The sequence below is a fragment of the Numenius arquata genome, chromosome 2 (genome assembly GCF_964106895.1).
Source record: "Numenius arquata chromosome 2, bNumArq3.hap1.1, whole genome shotgun sequence".
Lineage (NCBI taxonomy): Eukaryota > Metazoa > Chordata > Aves > Charadriiformes > Scolopacidae > Numenius > Numenius arquata.
In genome coordinates this window covers 5,187,311-5,205,698 of record NC_133577.1, presented here as the reverse complement: position 1 = coordinate 5,205,698, position 18,388 = coordinate 5,187,311, and the positions used below count along the sequence as shown (strand labels likewise).

Sequence of the window (18,388 nt, the reverse complement as noted above, 5' to 3'; positions counted from 1 at the left end):
TGAGCTCCTTCTGTGTATGGTTTTCTAATGTGGTTCTTGGTGATGTTTGTCTCATGACCTTCACGTGTATCTCTTTCTGCACTCCCATCTCTCAACTCATGAAGATCCAGAGGTATCAAGTGTCCAGGATTTTTAAAAAGCAAGTAACAGGCTTTTTTAGAACACACGAATTTCTGGGACCTGAAGCTTTCAAGACAGCAACGGGGAGAGGTCCAGAGTATTATATGTAAATGGTTTCGTGTGGACTACAGTTTGAGCCCACGTTCCAGATAGTTCCTTCAAGAAAATTCAGACCCCGAGAGGGTCAAAATGTGTGTTGTGTGGTGCTTCTTGATTTGTCTTTATTAGCGCTTCTGAAACGTTGTTTGGAGCTCTGCAGCAGTGGAGTTACAGGAGAGATTAAAATTCACCTTTAGACTGACTTCTTTGGTGGATACTTGTGTCCTTCTGGCCAGCTAATGGTCCAGGTGTCATCCCAGCTACTTCTATCATAAGAGATATGTATTGATCAGTAAAGGTATATAGTGGTAATAATTTTATCTTTCTTTTAACAGTAAAAGATTGCGGAGAATTATCATGGTTTGTACAACAGAAGTGTGGTCACATATATCGGACTTCAGTATTTAAGTGTTTTAAACTAACAAAAAAATCCCTTCTTCCACATAGAAACTATATGCTCAAATAACTATTTCTGGTATTAATTCATAGTAAGCAAATTGAGATGAAATGAATGTGTGGCCAGGGTAGACAATGTTTTAATACGTGAGGAGAGGTTAGGATATTACATATGTCTTAGGAAAATGAGTTCAAAATTTTTTCCGTTTAGTTGTTTATTCAAATTTTATTAAAGACTTCAGCATACGTAGCACGTTAATACTTTTATCTCTGATTCTTCTCACAGCTGCAAGAGAAACCATCTGGTTAGAAAGAGAAGAGAGAGCCCGGCAACATTATGAAAAACACCTAGAGGAGCGCAGGAAGAAGCTGGAAGAGCAAAGATTAAAGGAAGAGAGGAGGCGAGCCGCTGTGGAGGAAAAGCGAAGGCAGAGACTAGAAGAAGATAAGGTAAGAATGCATGTTGTGAAAACACTTTTCAGCTTGCTTTTACCATAAGATACAGTACTATCAAACTGCTTCTTTAAGAGTTGATGGAAAGAACACGACATAACCCATGGTCAGCAGGAGAAAGTGTGTGAAAGAGAATTTTAAGCCTTACTTGCCCAGGTACTGCTTCTAAAGTGCCCTTTATGAATCAAACACAGTGAAGTTGAGCGTGTCTGGATTAGAGTATATGACACTGCACAAACTCATGCAGAAAAATACAAATTGGATCAGTTTTGTGTGCTTATCTGCTAATTCTCAGCCATTCAGTATAAGGGTAGCCAAATATTAGTTGCCCTAACAAAACCTTTAAGAAAGTGAGTGTGTACTGAAGTATGCTCTTGGCTGATTTGTTTCAGTTGAGCTGGGAACTACGTGCAGTGAAATCCTGTGGTTTTTTATTCTGCAGGTCTCAAACAGATCTTACCTTTTCAAAATTACAGTTAACTTTATTTAGTAAATATATAATAACTTATTTATGGCTTAATTTCTGCTTAATCTTGTTCTAGAGTTAGGATGGTTCATCTGAGTTTGTGTCTGAGTAGCAGATAAGCTTGACCACGACTCCTGGATACCTGCTAGGTTTTGTCCATGCGGAGGATAGCAGGGTTGGATGAGAAGATGAAGTTTAAAAACCTGATAGTATCCAAATTGTATTGTCCTGTTGTACTTAAGGAACGACATGAAGCTGTTGTACGTCGCACAATTGAAAGAAGCCAGAAGCCAAAACAAAAGCAAAACAGGTGGTCCTGGGGAGGAGCGCTACAAAACCGCATTAATAGCACAGGTAACGAGGGAGGCTGGGTTTGCCGGCCAGTTTCCCTGCCCTGCCTCTTAACTGGAATTTACTCTGCTTCTCTTAAAAGGAAGGATGATTCAGTGTACGCTGGTTTACATTCTTTGCTCTTCATCTTATTTTTGCTAGCAATGGCGCCTTTCTGACATTCTTACTCTGCCAGATAACAAGAAGAAATCTGACCCAAAAGTTAAAACTTGTTTCAGGAGTTGGCTTAACTCTAACTATCTTGCTACAGCTTCTTGCTTCTGCTGCTTTGCTGTTGTTCGTGCGTGTATTTGTGGGTGTGCTTGTGCCGTGTCAAGCTTGTGATAGGAGCTGCTGCGTGCAAATGCTAAGGGCTGCGGCTCAAAAAATAGCTCTGGTGGAAATGACCGAATACTGAGATTAAAACAGATGCAAGGATGAAAAAATTGTTCTTTGTAATAAGCTATCTAGACCTTGTACAGATATTTTGGGAGATGGAAGTCCCTTTTTTTCCCCCTAAAAAAACTTAAATGCGGACAAATTAAGTTGAAGTGAACTTTAGCTGTAGGTGCTTTTTCCCCAGTTGTCTTTTCTAACTCAACCTGCCAATCGTTAATGTGTATATGCCCTGTTAAATATGACTCGAACCCAAAACAAGAGGAATTATCCTTTATTTCTTTCACCAGCAAGCAGTGCTTAGAATTCTTCTCTTCCTACTCTATTGTGTACATTTCAATGTGCCCAACCTTTCATCAAGGAGGGAAAAAAAAGAACGCTGTGAAATCTTTGTCATATATAAGTTGAACCAACAGTTATTTCTCATAAAAGGTTACTTTTTTTTGCTTAACTCTGTATAACTTATTTGATTTTTATTTTCTTTCCTGTTGAAAAAAAAAAAAAAAAAAATCATTGTCTTGCATTCTGTCCCTAGGTTATTTTTTTGAATCATCATTCACCTTTCTCGATTTAGCAGGCCTGGAGCACCACTTCAGCTCTCTGGGTGGTGCTAGAAAACCTGGTACATAATTGCTGTGGTTTGTCGATTCCTTTACCCATAGCTAGTTCTCAGGAAATGAGATCATCAGTAACTAAACCACCCTCATGTAGTCGCAATGCATGCTTAACATCACGCCCATAGATTAGAACTGTTGGTAGTACCAGATTTTTTCATTATTATTTAATTTTACTGCGGAAAGTTACTACTGGCTGACTCTAAAGATTTGGCACAATTCACTGAAATGAAGCGTAACATTCTGCCTACTGGAATTCAGGGAGACCCAATTTGAGTATTTTGGTCTTTTCTAAAACCCTTTTGGCATACTACATATACACAGGACATAGAATTATTTTGCACGTGAACACAGACATATAACCAGCTGCGTTGGGTGACGTGTTGCTCATGGATGTTTTAATTCTGTTTTTAGAAGAGAAAAACCAACAGTCCTTCTAGGCAATGGATTGTGTTTGGCCTGTTCTACATTTATAGGACTCATATTGCCAACACTTACACACAAGTCCTCGTGCTGAATTTCATTCACTTAAATAATGTTTATAGACCCAAAAGAAATCCATCTTCAGAAACCTATTTTGGCCGATATATCCTTTATGCCAAATGTAGGAAACTTTTTCATACTATACATTTTCTCAGCTATAGATTAGATACAAGAGATCAAAATCCCCATCGCATTCCCAGAATTATTGCTCTGGCAAGGATCTGTGACACACTAAGCCCAAGTACCCTGTCTCCAGTACTGAGACTCTTCAATATTACCCCACAGATCAATGGGGGATAATCTCTGCAGCCTACAGGGCTCTTGTTCTTAGCTATAACATTTAGATTTCTCCTTTTAAAACCCTTCTCTGAGTTTTATCCCCCTTCCGGTACCCAGTTTACTGGTTCTGTGCCCTCACTGGGTCACTCTAACATTAGACCAAGTGAGCAAATAACCACATGGGTTGGGGAAGAATCTTTCTTTGCCCCAACCAGTTATAGTCACTCCTGTATAGTTCACAGACCTGGGGAGAATAAAGGTATTTTTCATCCATTTCTATGAATTTTTTTTGTACGCAGTGGGTAAACTTAAATCCAGTAGGTCAGATCCGGTAAATACAAGGCAGATGTACTTGTCATAAATAAACAGTTGTAGATAATATTTCAGCAACATCCTCCTTAGTGTTGTCCTGAGTTTGCATCTGCTTCCGAAACAGCTCGTGGACGTATTTTATATTTTTTTTAACACACAGAGACTATGAATCAGCAGAGCATTTAGGCATATGCTCAAGCCTCGTGGCGTTTCAGCACGGTTGGATGCTTTGCTGAGTAACGCTGAGGTTCAGGACGTGCTGAAACGTAAGCAAAAGCCAGAACTGACTCTCTCTCCCAGCATCTTCTGAACATCGGATTTCCGAATGGGGATTTGCGATGGAGGAGATGGAGCTGATACACGTAGCGGTTGCATGGGCAAATGGTGCAAAACTGCTCTAAAATGCACAGAACCTAAAATTAAAATAGACCCCTTTAGTGTTACATACCAAGCACGTGTGTTACACGTGGTCTCTACCCTTCCACGGAGACTCATTTCCTTTCTCTGCGAAGCTGTGGGCTGGGTTGGATCAACTGATGGCAACCTCATTCACAGCAGGGAGAAAACGCTTCTCCGGTGGCAAATTTATCACTTAAATATAACTACAGGTTTTTTAACTCAACCTTTTAATTCTTTTTGTGCTTACCCTCGCTTCCCTCGTGCACTAGTCTTCCCATAAGCTTTCAGCGTTGTAGCGTCATGATACTGACCTTTTGGCTAGTAAAAGTGCAAATGTCACCTTTTATTCAGGTGCAAAAGGGTTTTTTTTATGACTAACCTGACATTTCCAAGCGTGTTGGTCCTTCCCTGAAGTTTTCTGTTCTAAGTCATGAGCAAGGTTTTTCTGAGAATATTGAAAGAAACAAGGAAATATCATCTTATTTACTCGCGTCCACTTTAGATCCTCCAGGAAGTCCTTGGATTGCAACCCGATTGCATGATAATCAACAAACAGAATATTTTAGATTGGAACCCGATTGAATAATAATCAACAAACAGAATATTTTAGATTGCAACCCGATTGCATGATAATCAACAAACAGAATGTTTTAGATTGCAACCCGATTGAATGATAATCAACAAACAGAATATTTTAGATTGGAACCCGATTGAATGATAATCAACAAACAGAATATTTTTAGACATTTGAAACTGAAATTTAAGTGGTTTTGTGCCCAGTCTTTGAGTCACCTGTACAACGTCTGCTGAGAAGTCCGTTCTATTTGGAAAGTTCTTGTGGTAGAGCCAGGAGTGACTTAGTCATGTTTTCCTCCTCCCGCTAGCGAGCTAGGAACTGGCACTACTGCATGTTGGGCTGTCAATTAGCATTATCTCCATTTGTTTTAGATCCAGACAGGCGATCTGTTTCAACAATGAACCTTTCGAAACATGTTGATCCAGTCATTAACAAGCGGCTCTCCTCCTCATCTGCAACATTACTAAATTCTCCAGACAGAGGTACAGTTTGAAAGAGAAAAAAAAAAAAAAAAGAAAAATTAAAAAAAAAGAGCAAGAAAGAATGTTCTGTATTGATGTATTACTTTGCACATAAAACATGCTTCTGAAGTCGTTTTCTGTACTTCATCGTAAGTGGGAGTGAAAAGACTTCAAACATGAAAAGTAAATGGTTGAACATTTTTTCCTGTGAGAATAAATATATATTTCTTGGTGGTTTTTTTTAAAAAAAAAAAAAAAAACAACAAACAAAAAAACCAAGAGAACTTAAACAATCTCACTTTAGCAAATGAGAAAATCAGTGCTTCTGTCAGGTTTTTAGTAAATGAGGTACGACGATTGAAAGAGTACATCGCTCCACAGCGCATGCGATCGCGTGTGACCTTTTGATTTGCATTAGGCCATTCTGTCATGATTTTGTTTTCCTTCCTTCATTGGGAGGAGTTCTTGAATATCTAAGAACATGTTGCATGAAGCTTTCAAGCAGTTATTTTGTTAATTCTGATAATTTTTATTGACGAGGTATGGGTGTTTTTCATATGGTCTGTTTATTGACTTTTTGTGTCCAGCTCCTTTTCAAAGATTGCTTTATTTCGCTGCGTGTTTGTGATGTTTATAACTCTGCACAAATGATAAACAATCCATCCTTTTAAAAATGAACATGGCTGAATTGCTGCCTCGGTTCCGAGGATTTATAAGACTGAAGCATTGAGCTTAAAGGAGTTTTTATAAAAGAACGTCTCTTGTATAACTTGTGCAAAGAGCTTTACAGAAAAGTACTTGGTAGGGATTTTTCTGTCCTCTGCTGAGAATGAGAAGTTCTGTCCTATTTCAGTCCAGATAAATGCATGTTTTCAAAAACAATTTTTAGAATGGAAATTTGATTGTGTTGCAGAACTGATCATTAGATGTCATTATTTGTGTGTCTTAACGAAGTTCCATGTTTTATGTGCGTGCTTGTACATGTGTATCTGGTTGGTTTGATGAGCCATGTTAACCCTAGTGGGCAAACCTCGTTGTAGAGTCTGGGAACTTGCAAAAAATACAGAAATCCAGTCAGTTTTAATTTTGTTAGCTTTTCAGGTGTGTATATATATTTTTTCAGACAATTGCTGTGCTTTGCCAGGGGATGCCAGGGGATCCTTCCCTTTGAGGGAAGGATCTTGGGAGGTGGTAAAGAGGGAAACAGCAGCAGGCATTAAATGTGAAGGATAATCTCTTACAGACTGTAACTCATTGTGTGATGGTTTCTGCCACCCATTTCAAATTCAGGAGAAGTCAGACTGAACGGCAGGCAGTCTGGCAGTGGGGAAAGGGAAGGAATGTGGAAGTGATGGCCACGTGTCAAAAACGTTAAATGTTGGGGCGTTCCTTGCTCGGCATTTTCATTAAAACAGCACAGGACTCGTTAAGAAGTCTCTCGGGTCTTTCACAGGCTCCCAGAACAGAGAGAAAATCCAAACACTATAATTGCTTTCTCGTGCAAAGTCATAGACCTAAATCGAGTTGAGCCTGTACCTGGAGAAGTGCCACCAGTCCCTCCAGTGGCCTCAACATCTTAAGGCAAGTGCTTAAAGGAAGGCTCGGGCTGTCTGCTCCCCGTTTCACCTTCCAGAGGGCACCCAGTCACGCTTCCTCCGCGGTGCCTACTCCTGCCTGCAAACCCTGGAGATGAGGATGATAAGCTTACCCTAAGGGGCTTATAGCTGTCATCAAGAACACGTCTTCCGTTAAGCAGCACCTTTTCGCCATTTGAAGGACAGGATTTATTTTATTTTTTTGGCCCAGCAAAAGTGTTCATTAACTAATTGCCTAAAAGAGTGGTTAACTCCTACTCCAGTATAGTATCGCTATATAGCTCTTCATCGCAGTTCTACAGTTGGGCAGCCAGAACGGGCACCTCCTTAGGCTTTGATGTTAGTGGTACAGAGCTTAGTTGAAACTGTGACAAACCATGAGCACACATATTCAAGTGGAGAAAGCTGCTGTTGACCAACGAATTTTGGTAATTGTGCTCTCTAAGGAAAGCTTAGCAAGTGGAGAATACCTTAGATCAGGTATGAGTTACGCACTTTCTTAGCTGTGTTCCTCTTCCTCTCTGCAGTGCTTTTTCTTACAAACAGGTGATGTTCTCCATCACTGTATCACCTTTCTCTGGCACCTTTATAGAAGAAATATATGGGCTCCGGTATTGGTTCCTGTTGAAGGAGAATCTAAGCATTGAGTAGCTTTTTCCCCATCTGCTCCTCGCTGTGTCTGTGGCTCTGTATGAGCAACCACCACTGCTACCAGTGAGAGTCTCCCTTGTGGTGCTCATCAGGAGACCCGTTAAATCCCTGCCTCCCATCTGTCCCTAGAACTAATCAGATGCTGCTGTTTGCTTACTTCTGCAGTTTATTCTGCTGCTGCTCAGACAACTTCCTAGTGTTCATTTTGTCTATCCTGGAGACAAATAGAGGTGATTCAATTCACTGTTTCCAGCTCCCTGGGACTTTTTTACAAGTCAGGCTATAAAGATCTTCTTTAATCTGTTTAAACCAACCTGCTTGTACCTGGGGGTAGGGGTACTTGCACCCACAACCCTATCACAAATGTGTTTCCTTTGTGGAAATAAGGAGCAAACAGCCCTAAGAACAATAGCCTGACACAGCATGAGAACAAAAAAATAGCATTTCCCTATGTCTGTCAGATGGTCTGAAGAACTAAATCTTGAAAACATCACCCTAAGGCACTAAAAACAGAAAGACCAAGAAAAAGAATTGACCTCATTGTTTTAAAGTCGATCTTATTATTTTGTGATGTTCTTTGGTTTGCTTCGGTGTGAACTGGACACCAAAGTGAAGTCGTTCAAAGCATTTAGGTGTTAATGCTCTCCTACTTGGAGCTCAGTGGGCAAAAGCTTATTTGGCTGCTCTGGGTTAATGGTGATGCTGTTAAAATATGTGTCGAAAGTGTCAAATACGGTGCATTTGGAAAATTCAGTATGTGATGAACTTCATCCACAAAGCCGAGGTGCATTTAAATGAAGCCTGACCTGAATTCGTTTTAGAGATTTAGGGAGACTTCACTCCAAGCTCCTGGCTAAAAACTATTTTGACACCTCTGAGTCAGGTCTGTGGCTTATATGGAGGAGGGAGTTTTTGTTAGTGTCTCTTATCTCCCTTTTGGTGTCTCTCAGCTCCTTTTCTCCCAAACGCTGCCGTGAGCTGGGTGCTGTGGGCACACAGTTGCTTCCAGCCGGCGATGTGGATATAGGAAAAAATCAGAGTATTAAACCATACTCACCTTTAGGGCAAATGACAGGGGACAGGTGAGACGTGGCAATTTAGTGGTTTAAGTCATCAGTCTCTTACCTGTGTCCTCTTGAGACTGCTTCATCTCTGGGCCCTCGCGTGTCAGGTCCGCGGCTGCCCCACCGGGCCATAATTCCATAGTGACGCTTGCTTACCGGTGTCTGCAGCTGGACAGATGGAACTCCAGGAAACTGATAGTGTACATAGCACTGATTTATTGGCCTAAAATTTTATGGAATCATAGAATTGTCTAGGTTGGAAGGGACCTTTAAGATCATCGAGTCCAACCATCAACCTAAGTCTGATAAAAAAAAAAAAATCACTAAACCATGTCTCTAAGCACCATGTCAACCCGTCTTTTAAATACCTCCAGGGATGGTGCCTCAACCACTTCCCTGGGCAGCCCATTCCAATCCCATGTCAGGGATTGCTTTCTGAAGCTGGATGATCTTTGTGTTAAACTACGAGAGAAGAGTCTCGTGCCCGTCAGCCTCACCTAGTAAAGCCCGAGACCACAAAAAAGGGATCTGTTGTCTTGCAACAGGAGCTTTAAACAGTGACCACAGTGAGCATGGTGCCTGGAGAAGAGAGGAAGGAAAGATTTTTACCATTATTGCATTCAGTTTAATGGTAGTTCTGTGATTTCTTTTTTTAGTTCGTTGTTAAATTGCAAGCTTAACGATAATGTGTGTGCTGTAATGGAGGTCTCTGTAGGTTGTTTTGTGTCTCTGTATATTCTGTACCAATGCAGAACGGAATCATTAAGCACAAAGAGCTCTGGCAGCAGTACGTTGTGTGAGGACGCTTACCCAGAGAGCCTGCTGTGTTTGAGGGTCCTATATTTCTATAGTAATGCCCCTTATTGAGTTAGCAGGATTTAGGGGAGCAATTTGAGAAGTGAAAAACAGCACCGAGGGTGGATTAGGCAATTATATCTTCATAGGATGAGATTGAGATCGGCCGCTCTTTTCATGGGGCTCAGCATGGAGTAGATTAAAGACAGATTCAGAGTTTACGGCTATTAAAAGTGATGGATCTCTACCTTTAAAAATGCAAATTAATCTCAGGTTTATTGCAGCCAGTCACTTCAGTGAACGTTTTAGAGACTGAGCCCCGTAAATTCAAGCTGCAGTTTTGTTGCCGTAATCACCAAACTAAGGCCAATGAATGCTGAGATGTAAGAAGTCCTGGTCTCAGTTGCAGCATCAAGATTATTGCTGTGGTCTAAGTTTATTATAATGAACTACTATGGGTACTGGTTGAATGTTTTGGGTTTGTGATGCTCATTATAATACAATTCATTGCATCAGAGTATCAAAGAAACGTCTAGTTCAAGATAAAAAATAACTTAGAGGGCTCTTTCAGTTACTAATTCACCATGATCGATGTTTAAATAGTATTTTTTTAAAAAGTAAAGAAATTTTGCAAGGCAGAAGGACAAGCTAAATTTGCGTTAGGCAATATTGGGAAAAGCAAGGCAAGGGAGTGATTGCAGCCAGGTCAGTGCGTAGTGTGTTTTCAACACAGAAACGGTGCAAAAAAGTTGGCTCTTGTTACTGTTCTACATAGAAAATCATCATAAGCAGGATTTTTGACATAATTAATGATTAAATGTACTTACTGTATTCTTTGGCTTCACCCGTTACTGAGACGACTATAGCTGCTGAGCTTGGCATCTGCAGTCAAGGCGTGTTGTAACTTTTTGCAGTGTTTTGACAAAACCTCTTTCTTTGGCCCAATTCTCTGTATAGTGACCTTTGGGGTTTTTTTTTCTAACTAGACCTGGCAGACTGTGGGAGGTGTTTTAGTAATTGGTCTTTTTTGTAACTAGAAAACTATATACCTTATGTATAGAAAGAGCCTGGGACACAAACATCTCTGCCAAAGTCTGTATTTAGGAGTGGGAGCTGCTCTCTCGGTACAGAAGTTATCCTATTGTTCCTACTAGGGGATGTGGCATATGTGCAAAATATCACGTTAATTTGATAACAATTTGCCATAATGCCACAGGCAGTAACACAAATTAGATGTTCAGACATATGTGTTCCTATAGGAATCCCTCTACTAAAATAGAGTAAGAATAAAATGCACTGAGTGATGGTATGGTTTTGATCTCTGAAGGACGCTGTCAGTATTTTCTTGGTGTGTAGTAGCGAGGCGTTAATACTAATGCTTCTGCAACGTGTAGTTATTTGTGAAGCTTCTAACATCTTGCTTGTGTGGTGCACGTCCAGCTCGCCGCCTGCAGCTCAGTCCCTGGGAGAGCAGCATCGTTAGCAGGCTCCTGACGCCCACGCACTCCTTCCTGGCCCGAAGCAAAAGCACCGCTGCATTGTCTGGAGATGCAGGTAAACCTGGAAGAACGGGGGCTCCGTGTCTCCGCCGCTTATTTGTTCCAGATTCCCTGTGGGTTGTTGTAAAACTTACTGATCTAATCGGGAATGTACGGTGGCATCCCAGGATGGGCTTGAATGTCCGCGATGACGTTGTGTGACAGCATGAAAGCTTGTTTGTACACTTGTTCGCTGTGTCTCTTCTTTCTCCCACCACCTCTTTCTTAATTTCTTCTGCCTCGCCATCAGCGCAATCAATGAATACAACTCACGCAGGGCGGCAACACCACGCTGTCCGTGGATGTTTAAGGAGATACCCACGGTGCTGTAAAGAGCTGGTTCGGCACAACCCACCGCTCAGGCTGTCACCTGCTTCCTGCAAAAAATAGTTGTACTCTCTACCAGGGCAGAAACTTTCCCACAGAAAGATAGTCCCTGGTTCCAGTGGATTTAATACACGTGAAGTTCAATGTGCAGGTTTAGTGATGTTATAATAATTAGCGAGTTCTCTGCCAACCCCAGAACGGCGCTCTGATGTACTACTGAGGGCAAAATTAACATATAGAAATGTGAAAATATCGCTAGGTGGTAAATGAAAGCCCAGGCGAAACTGTATTCCAGAGACAACCAGGCCATACCTGCTTCTCGTGTGTTTTAGGCAGGTGACAGCTGCCTCCTCTTTTATCACAGGATGTCCTATGATCGTGCACTGGGGACTTTACCATGACAATAGTTTGCTGCTGCTGCACATGCTGAATGTCTAGGCTGGGCAGGTCTTTCCTGCCCGATAGGGACAGGATTTTTATTCTAATTAAAGCACATAGAAGGTAAGAAGGAATAGAGATCTGCTAAGATTACTTTTAAAGAAGCTTTCACTTAAGAACTCTTATAACTAATTAGGCTGCAGTACATTTCCACAATGGTAGCACTGTAGGAGAAAAAATGCGGATGATACTCTGCAAACAGTGGAATTAACCAGTGCAAAATTCGTTTTTCGCTCTTCACGCACAACAGCTTGTAAAAATGAATAGGTAATGTCACCTACCAAGCAGAATACTGGAAATTGAGTGCTTCGTTAGGGAATAGTTGAGAAAGCAGTGACTTAATTTTGGAAGCAGTTGTTACTTTACCGGAGCAAGCATGAAGATTTTTTTTTGAGTGACTGCTGTTGTTTATGCTGTGCAATAAGCTCTAATCTGAGCGGAACATTGAGAAAAATTGCAAGTAGCAGGAATGACTGATTTGTCAGTCGTCAGTCTGGGGTAATTCCCCTGAAATGCCTTCCCTGTGCTGACTGGAACTGCACCGCCCAGAAGAACAATCCAGCTGCTCGTTGTTTCCCAGGTATTATTCTCTAGGAGCAATAAATGCGGTCCCTTCATGTGGGACACTTCCTGGAGATTAATGATCAGGTGGTGGTAATGGCTCACAGCTGCGCCCGGAGCGCTCCGCTCATCCCAGCCTGTCATTAGTCCCCAGAAAATTACCCTGCCCGTTGGCTGTAAAGATAAATTACAGTGCAAAAAAAAAAATCAAAATCAAATTAAATACGGATTCACATCCTTAAATGTTAAGTGGGGGACATGCAGCATATGAGTATATCTGGATCTTTTTAAAATAACCCCCTAAAACCAAAATGTTTTTTAAATAACTCTCCAAAAGCTCCTCAGAATGGATGTAATCTCGTTGGGACAAGATTCGCCGGGAGCACTTCCTAAATTGTTGTTTGGCAACGTGGCAAATGAAAAGGAACTGCTTGTCTTGTAGTACTCCTGATGTCATCCTTGGTGGTGACTTCGGGTAATCGACACGCAGCGAGAGAATTAATTCATAAAGGGTGGGAACCACGTAGATTATAAGATGTTTAAAACATACGTTGTGCCACTGCCTCCTACCTGGTTTAGATACACTCAACCAAAAAAAAAAACAAACCCACACAAAAAAAAAAAATCTTGTTTCTTGATTTATTTATTTTTTTAATTTATTTTTTTAAGTCAGTCATCCTACAATACCTCCTTAAATATAAATCCCTATAAATGATAAGGCAGGCATGAACGCCTGTGCTGTAACACTTACACGAGACTCTCTTTATTCATATCGTCGATCTCCCAGCGCAGGAGAATTTGCAGGGTTAGTGCTGTTGAGTCTGTGAGCTCTTCCTGTAACAGCAGCTGAGCTCTTCTAGGCAGTAGAAATAGGCAAGAAATTTTGGTGGGTTTTTTTTTTTTGTTTTACCAAGGAAACTGAGGATGTAATTCTCTTTTCCTTTTTTTTTTTTTTTTTTTAAAAAAAAAAAAAAAAAGCCAAAATGAAAGGATAGGGAAAGTGTCGTACAGAAGCTCTCTTTTTCCTTGAAGTAACATGCTGAATAATAATTATGCAAAGACTACATTAAATGACCAGGCAAGACAAACAGGAGCAGACAAGTAAATCTCTGCGGCCGTTACATTGCTTTCCCCAGTCTTCTCCTTCGGTTAAATCAAGAGAAGGTGCAAGGATACTTTGCTCAAGAAGTTCCCCGTGATACCTTTTGCGGTGTTACGATTCTCTGCGGATATGTCATCAGAACCCCGTACACCCCATCACCTGCCACTTGGTCATCGTCTTTGTCCTTGTGCAAACCGAGAAAAACTGCCCTCCTGGTTACTCGTACAAATATGAAATTTCCAAGTTGATTTGTTGTTGTTAGCCTGGGGTTTTTTGTTATTTTTTATAATGTGTAAAATAGTTTACAGTCGAGAATGTATTCGAGTCAGCTGTCATTCCAGCGTTATCAAGAAATAGAAAAAGTTCTTAAATGGATGGGCTTCAAATATTCCTAAAAGAGGGATTTTTAAAAACGCATCACTTGCTAAAAATTGTAGAGGGCAATTTCATCGATGTCCTAGGTGAAACTGTTTCGTATTATTAATGTGTTTTGATCTTTGTGTGTATGTCTCTTACTTTCCTCAACTTCCAAGGGCAATTAACAGACGTTCTGATTTTAGCTTGATTGTTTTCTTTTCCGAACGTAATCGAAACTCCTGTCCGTGCAGATACTGAGCTAGTCCGTCAGAGCAGTCATTGGGTCCACTGCTCTTTCACAACCACCAGTTGTATAAAAACTTGCCAGAAAAACGTTACTACTTTCTACTACCCGGTTATGTGACACGCTGCTTCATTTATTTCAAAGAAATTAATAGTTTAAAAATGGAAAAGTCCACGAGTGCCTATTGAAATTGTATCCTTACTATATGTGTGGCCAAGCTAACGTATCAAATGTTGGTTCTGACTTGAGAATTGCTCGTTCCTCTGTGTATTAATCCTTTCTTTCTTTTCTGTCTTTCTCGGCTGTTCCTGCTGGCTTTCCTCTCTCAATTCTCCAATGCTGCTCTGTCGTTAAAATTAACAAATAACAAACCCAACCAACACCGTAGTTATCCCCATTTGTCCCCGTTCAGCGTCTTGCAGCCCCATCAGTCCTCTGTCCTACAAGGCCATGAACTGTAGATACCCAGGAGACCGAGCCAAACTTTACGCCTCCACTGATGCTGTTGGACGTAGGAGAACACCGCACCTTGCAGGGGTAAGTATGGAGGTGGTACATCCGCTGGTGTCCCGTGCCATCACCACCTGATTGCGTTGCTTGTTAGGGCAGGAATAGTCACAAGGACACTAGAACACCTGTTGATGAGGAAAGGCTGAGGGACTTGGGTCTTTTTAGTCTGGAGAAGAGAAGGCTGAGGGGGGATCTGATCACCTATAAATACTTACAGGGTGGGTGTCAGGAGGATGGGGCCAGTCTTTTTTCAGTGGTGCCCAGGGACAGGACAAGAGCTAACGGGCACAAACTTGAACATGGGAAGTTCCACCTAAACATGAGGAGGAACTTCTTTCCTTTGAGGGTGGCAGAGCCCTGGAACAGGCTGCCCAGAGAGGTGGTGGAGTCTCCATCTCTGGAGACATTCAAAACCCGCCTGGACACGTTCCTGTGCAACCTGCTCTGGGTGACCCTGCTCTGGCAGGGGGTTGGACTAGATGATCTCCAGAGGTCCCTTCCAACCCCATATCATTCTGTGATTCTGTGACACTTGACAAAGTCCGATCCTCCCCTCTGCACTGTACCCGCCCCCTCCAGTTTGTTTCACAGTCTGCTGGATTTTAACTGAAATATTATCGTGTGATGATGTGGCCTGATTATGCACCAAAGAATGCACGTAGAAAAATGGAGAATCATTATGTTTTATTAACTTTTATAGGATTCAGGTTTTTACTGTTATTAAGAAAAATTTTCTGATGCTCTAGATCCAGTATAGAGAGTTATTGCTAAGGAGCCAAAATTCTGCTTCAATTTAATGCGTTTATTCTGGCTGTGTATGCTTTGATAAGGCAGGTGATTATCATCGTATTAATCAGTGGAGATCTGGTAAATTATACTGCCAAAGACCTGGCTAATTACTCTTGAGTAATGACTTTAGGATAGAGACCATCTATTGCTAATATTATGGTTTTGGCAATTTAAAATAACTGATTTTAACCATAATGACAAAAAAAAAAAACAAACCACCCTCTTGGATTTATGAAGATAAACAAAGGGGGTTTGTGCTCGTGCAGTTGTTTGCAGTTTTTCTTTTCCAGTTGTTAACTCGGTTTTGGCTTGAGGAGACGAGCGCTGCGGAGCTCGCGGCGGGTGAGGTTCTGAAGCAGGGTGGTACCCCCACACGCTGCAGGGGCTCTGCTTAACCCCCAGCCAAGGCGGGGACTTAATGGGACTTCAGAAAGTCCCATTCTTCAGTCACCCAGAGCCTGAGCTCACTATTCCTCGAGTGCTGTGTTCAGTTCTGGGCCCCTCACTGCAGGAAGGACATGGAGCTGCTGGAGCGTGTCCAGAGGAGAGCCACCAAGCTGGTGAGGGGTCTGGAGAACAAGTCATACGAGGAGAGGCTGAGGGAACTGGGCATGTTGAGTTTGGAGAAGAGGAGGCTGAGGGGGGACCTCATTGCCCTCTACAACTCCCTGAAAGGAGGGTGTAGAGAGGTGGGTGTTGGCCTCTTCTCCCAAGGGAATAATGACAGGACCAGAGGAAATGGTCTGAAGTTGGGGCAGGGGAGGTTTAGATTAGATATCAGGAAGAATTACTTTCCTGAGAGAGTGGTCAGGCACTGGAACAGCCTGCCCAGGGAGGTGGTGGAGTCGCCATCCCTGGAGGTATTTAGGAAACGTGTAGACGTGGCTCTTCAGGGCATGCTCTAGTGCCTGAGATTGTTGGGTTGTGGCTGTTTGTGGGTGGGTGTGGGGTGCGGTTGTGGGTGGGTTTTTTGTGTGGTTTCTGTTTTTGTTTTGGTGTTTGTTTTTTTGTGGGGTTTTTTGTGTTTTTATTTTTTTCGTTGGTTGGACTCGATGATCTCAAAGGTCCCTTCCAACCAAGAAGATTCTGTGATTCCAAAAGCCTGGAGTTTTTAATCTATAGTAAAATGGAGGAGGTATATAGATGCCCAAATTCTGATACATTCCTTTAAACTAATAGTTCTATTAATACAAACCAGAGCTATAACAGAAATATTTTTTAAAAAAATTTGAATCCTGTGATGATAAATCGAGAAGGAAAAAGAAGAAATTACTATCATGTATAAGAATAAATGGCAAAAAAAGTATGTGTTGTGGAATCATCCAAGAAAAAAAAAGAATAGGGTAACTATTGTGCCACATTTGAGGGCTTTGAGGGCATCTGTGGTGTTCGGATACAAGGCAGGAAAGCGAAAAGCTGGTGCTCTGTAGGGACTGTGACTAAGTGTCAGACTGGGGGAGGAATGGGGAGAAGTGGGGAGTGTTTTGTTCTTTCTTCAAATGAAATCCAGGGTTTATGGGGAGTAGTGGAAGGTTCTGTGTGGCGATCCATAAAGATCAAATCTTAAAAGGTCATTTTCTACCTCTGTTAAAACAAGCCTCTGCAAAGGAGCCCGTTGCATCTTAAGACAGTAGTGAGCGTGATAAAGAAGGATTTTTGTTGTCAAATGCATATTTACTGAGAAAGACGGTGGGTATTACGGGCACTATATTAATGAACTTGTAAAACAGACTGTAGAAACTACTGACTCAGCACTGCTTCTTCTCAGCTCCTCATCCTTAACCGAGCTCGCTTTGCTTTCTTTAGCCGTGTGAACTCTGCCTTGAGTTTGTCTTTTTTTTTGTTTGTTTGCTGAACTACAGACTGACAAAAAAGAAAAGGAAAGAGGCCATTTGTCATCCAGCTTCTCAGCCAGCTTTAAAGGAGGTCATTTCTCTCCCAACCCCAAAGCTAGATCTCCGGCTCCCTCTCCAGTCTGGTAAGCCAAGTACACGTTCAGCTGGAGGTTGATCTCCAGGCGGCTCTGTTTGTGCTATCGCTTAAACGTGAAACACTGCAAACTTATGTGGTGATGTAGATGTTTTCTCTCTGCGGCAAAGGATAGTCCTGCTTTTAGAAAAATATTGCTACTGCTTTGAGGAAGGGGAAGAAGGAGGAACTTCAAGGCCAGGCTGGATGGGGCTTTGAGCAGCCTGGTCTAGTGGGAGGTGTCCCTGCCCATGGCAGGGGGGTTGGAACTCAATGATCATTAAGGTCCTTTCCAACCCAAACCATTCTATGATTCTAGGAACTTGCCTGGTTTCTTCCCTCTCAGCTGGGCTCAGCGCTCGCACATCTGGAGAGATGCAAAGAGCAGCATTTTGCACGAAAATTTATTGTTTGCTCCAGCAGTCCTGCCTGATAGCAGAGAAATAAAGAAGTTGTTTTATTTCTAGCTATTGTAGTTGTAGAGGTGATGTGTAGGTTGTGTCCAGCAGAGTGTGTCTGATAGTGACTGTCACTCTTTGTGGTCACACAGGCATGCATCAAAGTCTTTGCCTTTTTTGCCTGGCACACCCAGGCAGATAACTTCCCCGCCTGGCTCCTCCAAAGCTTCCTCGGCTCAGGCACGGCCTCCTTCTCCTGGCAACATCCGGCCAGTCAAAAAAGAGGTCAAAGCAGAGAGTGAGAAGAAAAGACCAGAAAAGGAAGCTGAGAAGGCCAATGAGGAGAGGACAGAAGAGAATAAAGGAACTTCTGCAGGTGCTGGAGAATCTGCAAGTCAGGAAGAGCTCACTGTCCAGGCAGAGCTTGCTCAAGGTAAGGAGAGATTTTCCTTTAGGATAAGGAATATCTGAGTGTCTCTTACGTTCTTCCCTCCCTTTCTCTGATCCAGCGTAGCTTTCAGTAGTTCTCTGTCAAGTGGTAGTTTAAATTCTTCAGAACATTCCTGCAGATGTACGTTCATTATGAGGAAAGTGTGAACAGGTTGAAGCCCTCCTGCTTGTAACCGTCTGCTGTGGCTTCACAGCCCTCTTCTCTGCCTGTCTGGA

The 18,388-nt window shown here is 42.0% G+C and overlaps 1 protein-coding gene across 1 annotated transcript in view; it reads left to right on the top strand.

Moving 5' to 3' along the window:
- Positions 1 to 18,388, top strand: part of MAP7 (microtubule associated protein 7) — a 130,335-nt gene that overhangs the window by 93,957 nt on the left and 17,990 nt on the right. The window contains exons 4-11 of the mRNA XM_074144616.1: positions 902 to 1,065; positions 1,777 to 1,888; positions 2,796 to 2,882; positions 5,296 to 5,406; positions 10,931 to 11,044; positions 14,446 to 14,594; positions 17,219 to 17,334; positions 17,875 to 18,155. Of these exons, the coding sequence (XP_074000717.1) occupies positions 902 to 1,065; positions 1,777 to 1,888; positions 2,796 to 2,882; positions 5,296 to 5,406; positions 10,931 to 11,044; positions 14,446 to 14,594; positions 17,219 to 17,334; positions 17,875 to 18,155 (1,134 nt within the window). The remainder of the gene's footprint in view (positions 1 to 901; positions 1,066 to 1,776; positions 1,889 to 2,795; positions 2,883 to 5,295; positions 5,407 to 10,930; positions 11,045 to 14,445; positions 14,595 to 17,218; positions 17,335 to 17,874; positions 18,156 to 18,388) is intronic.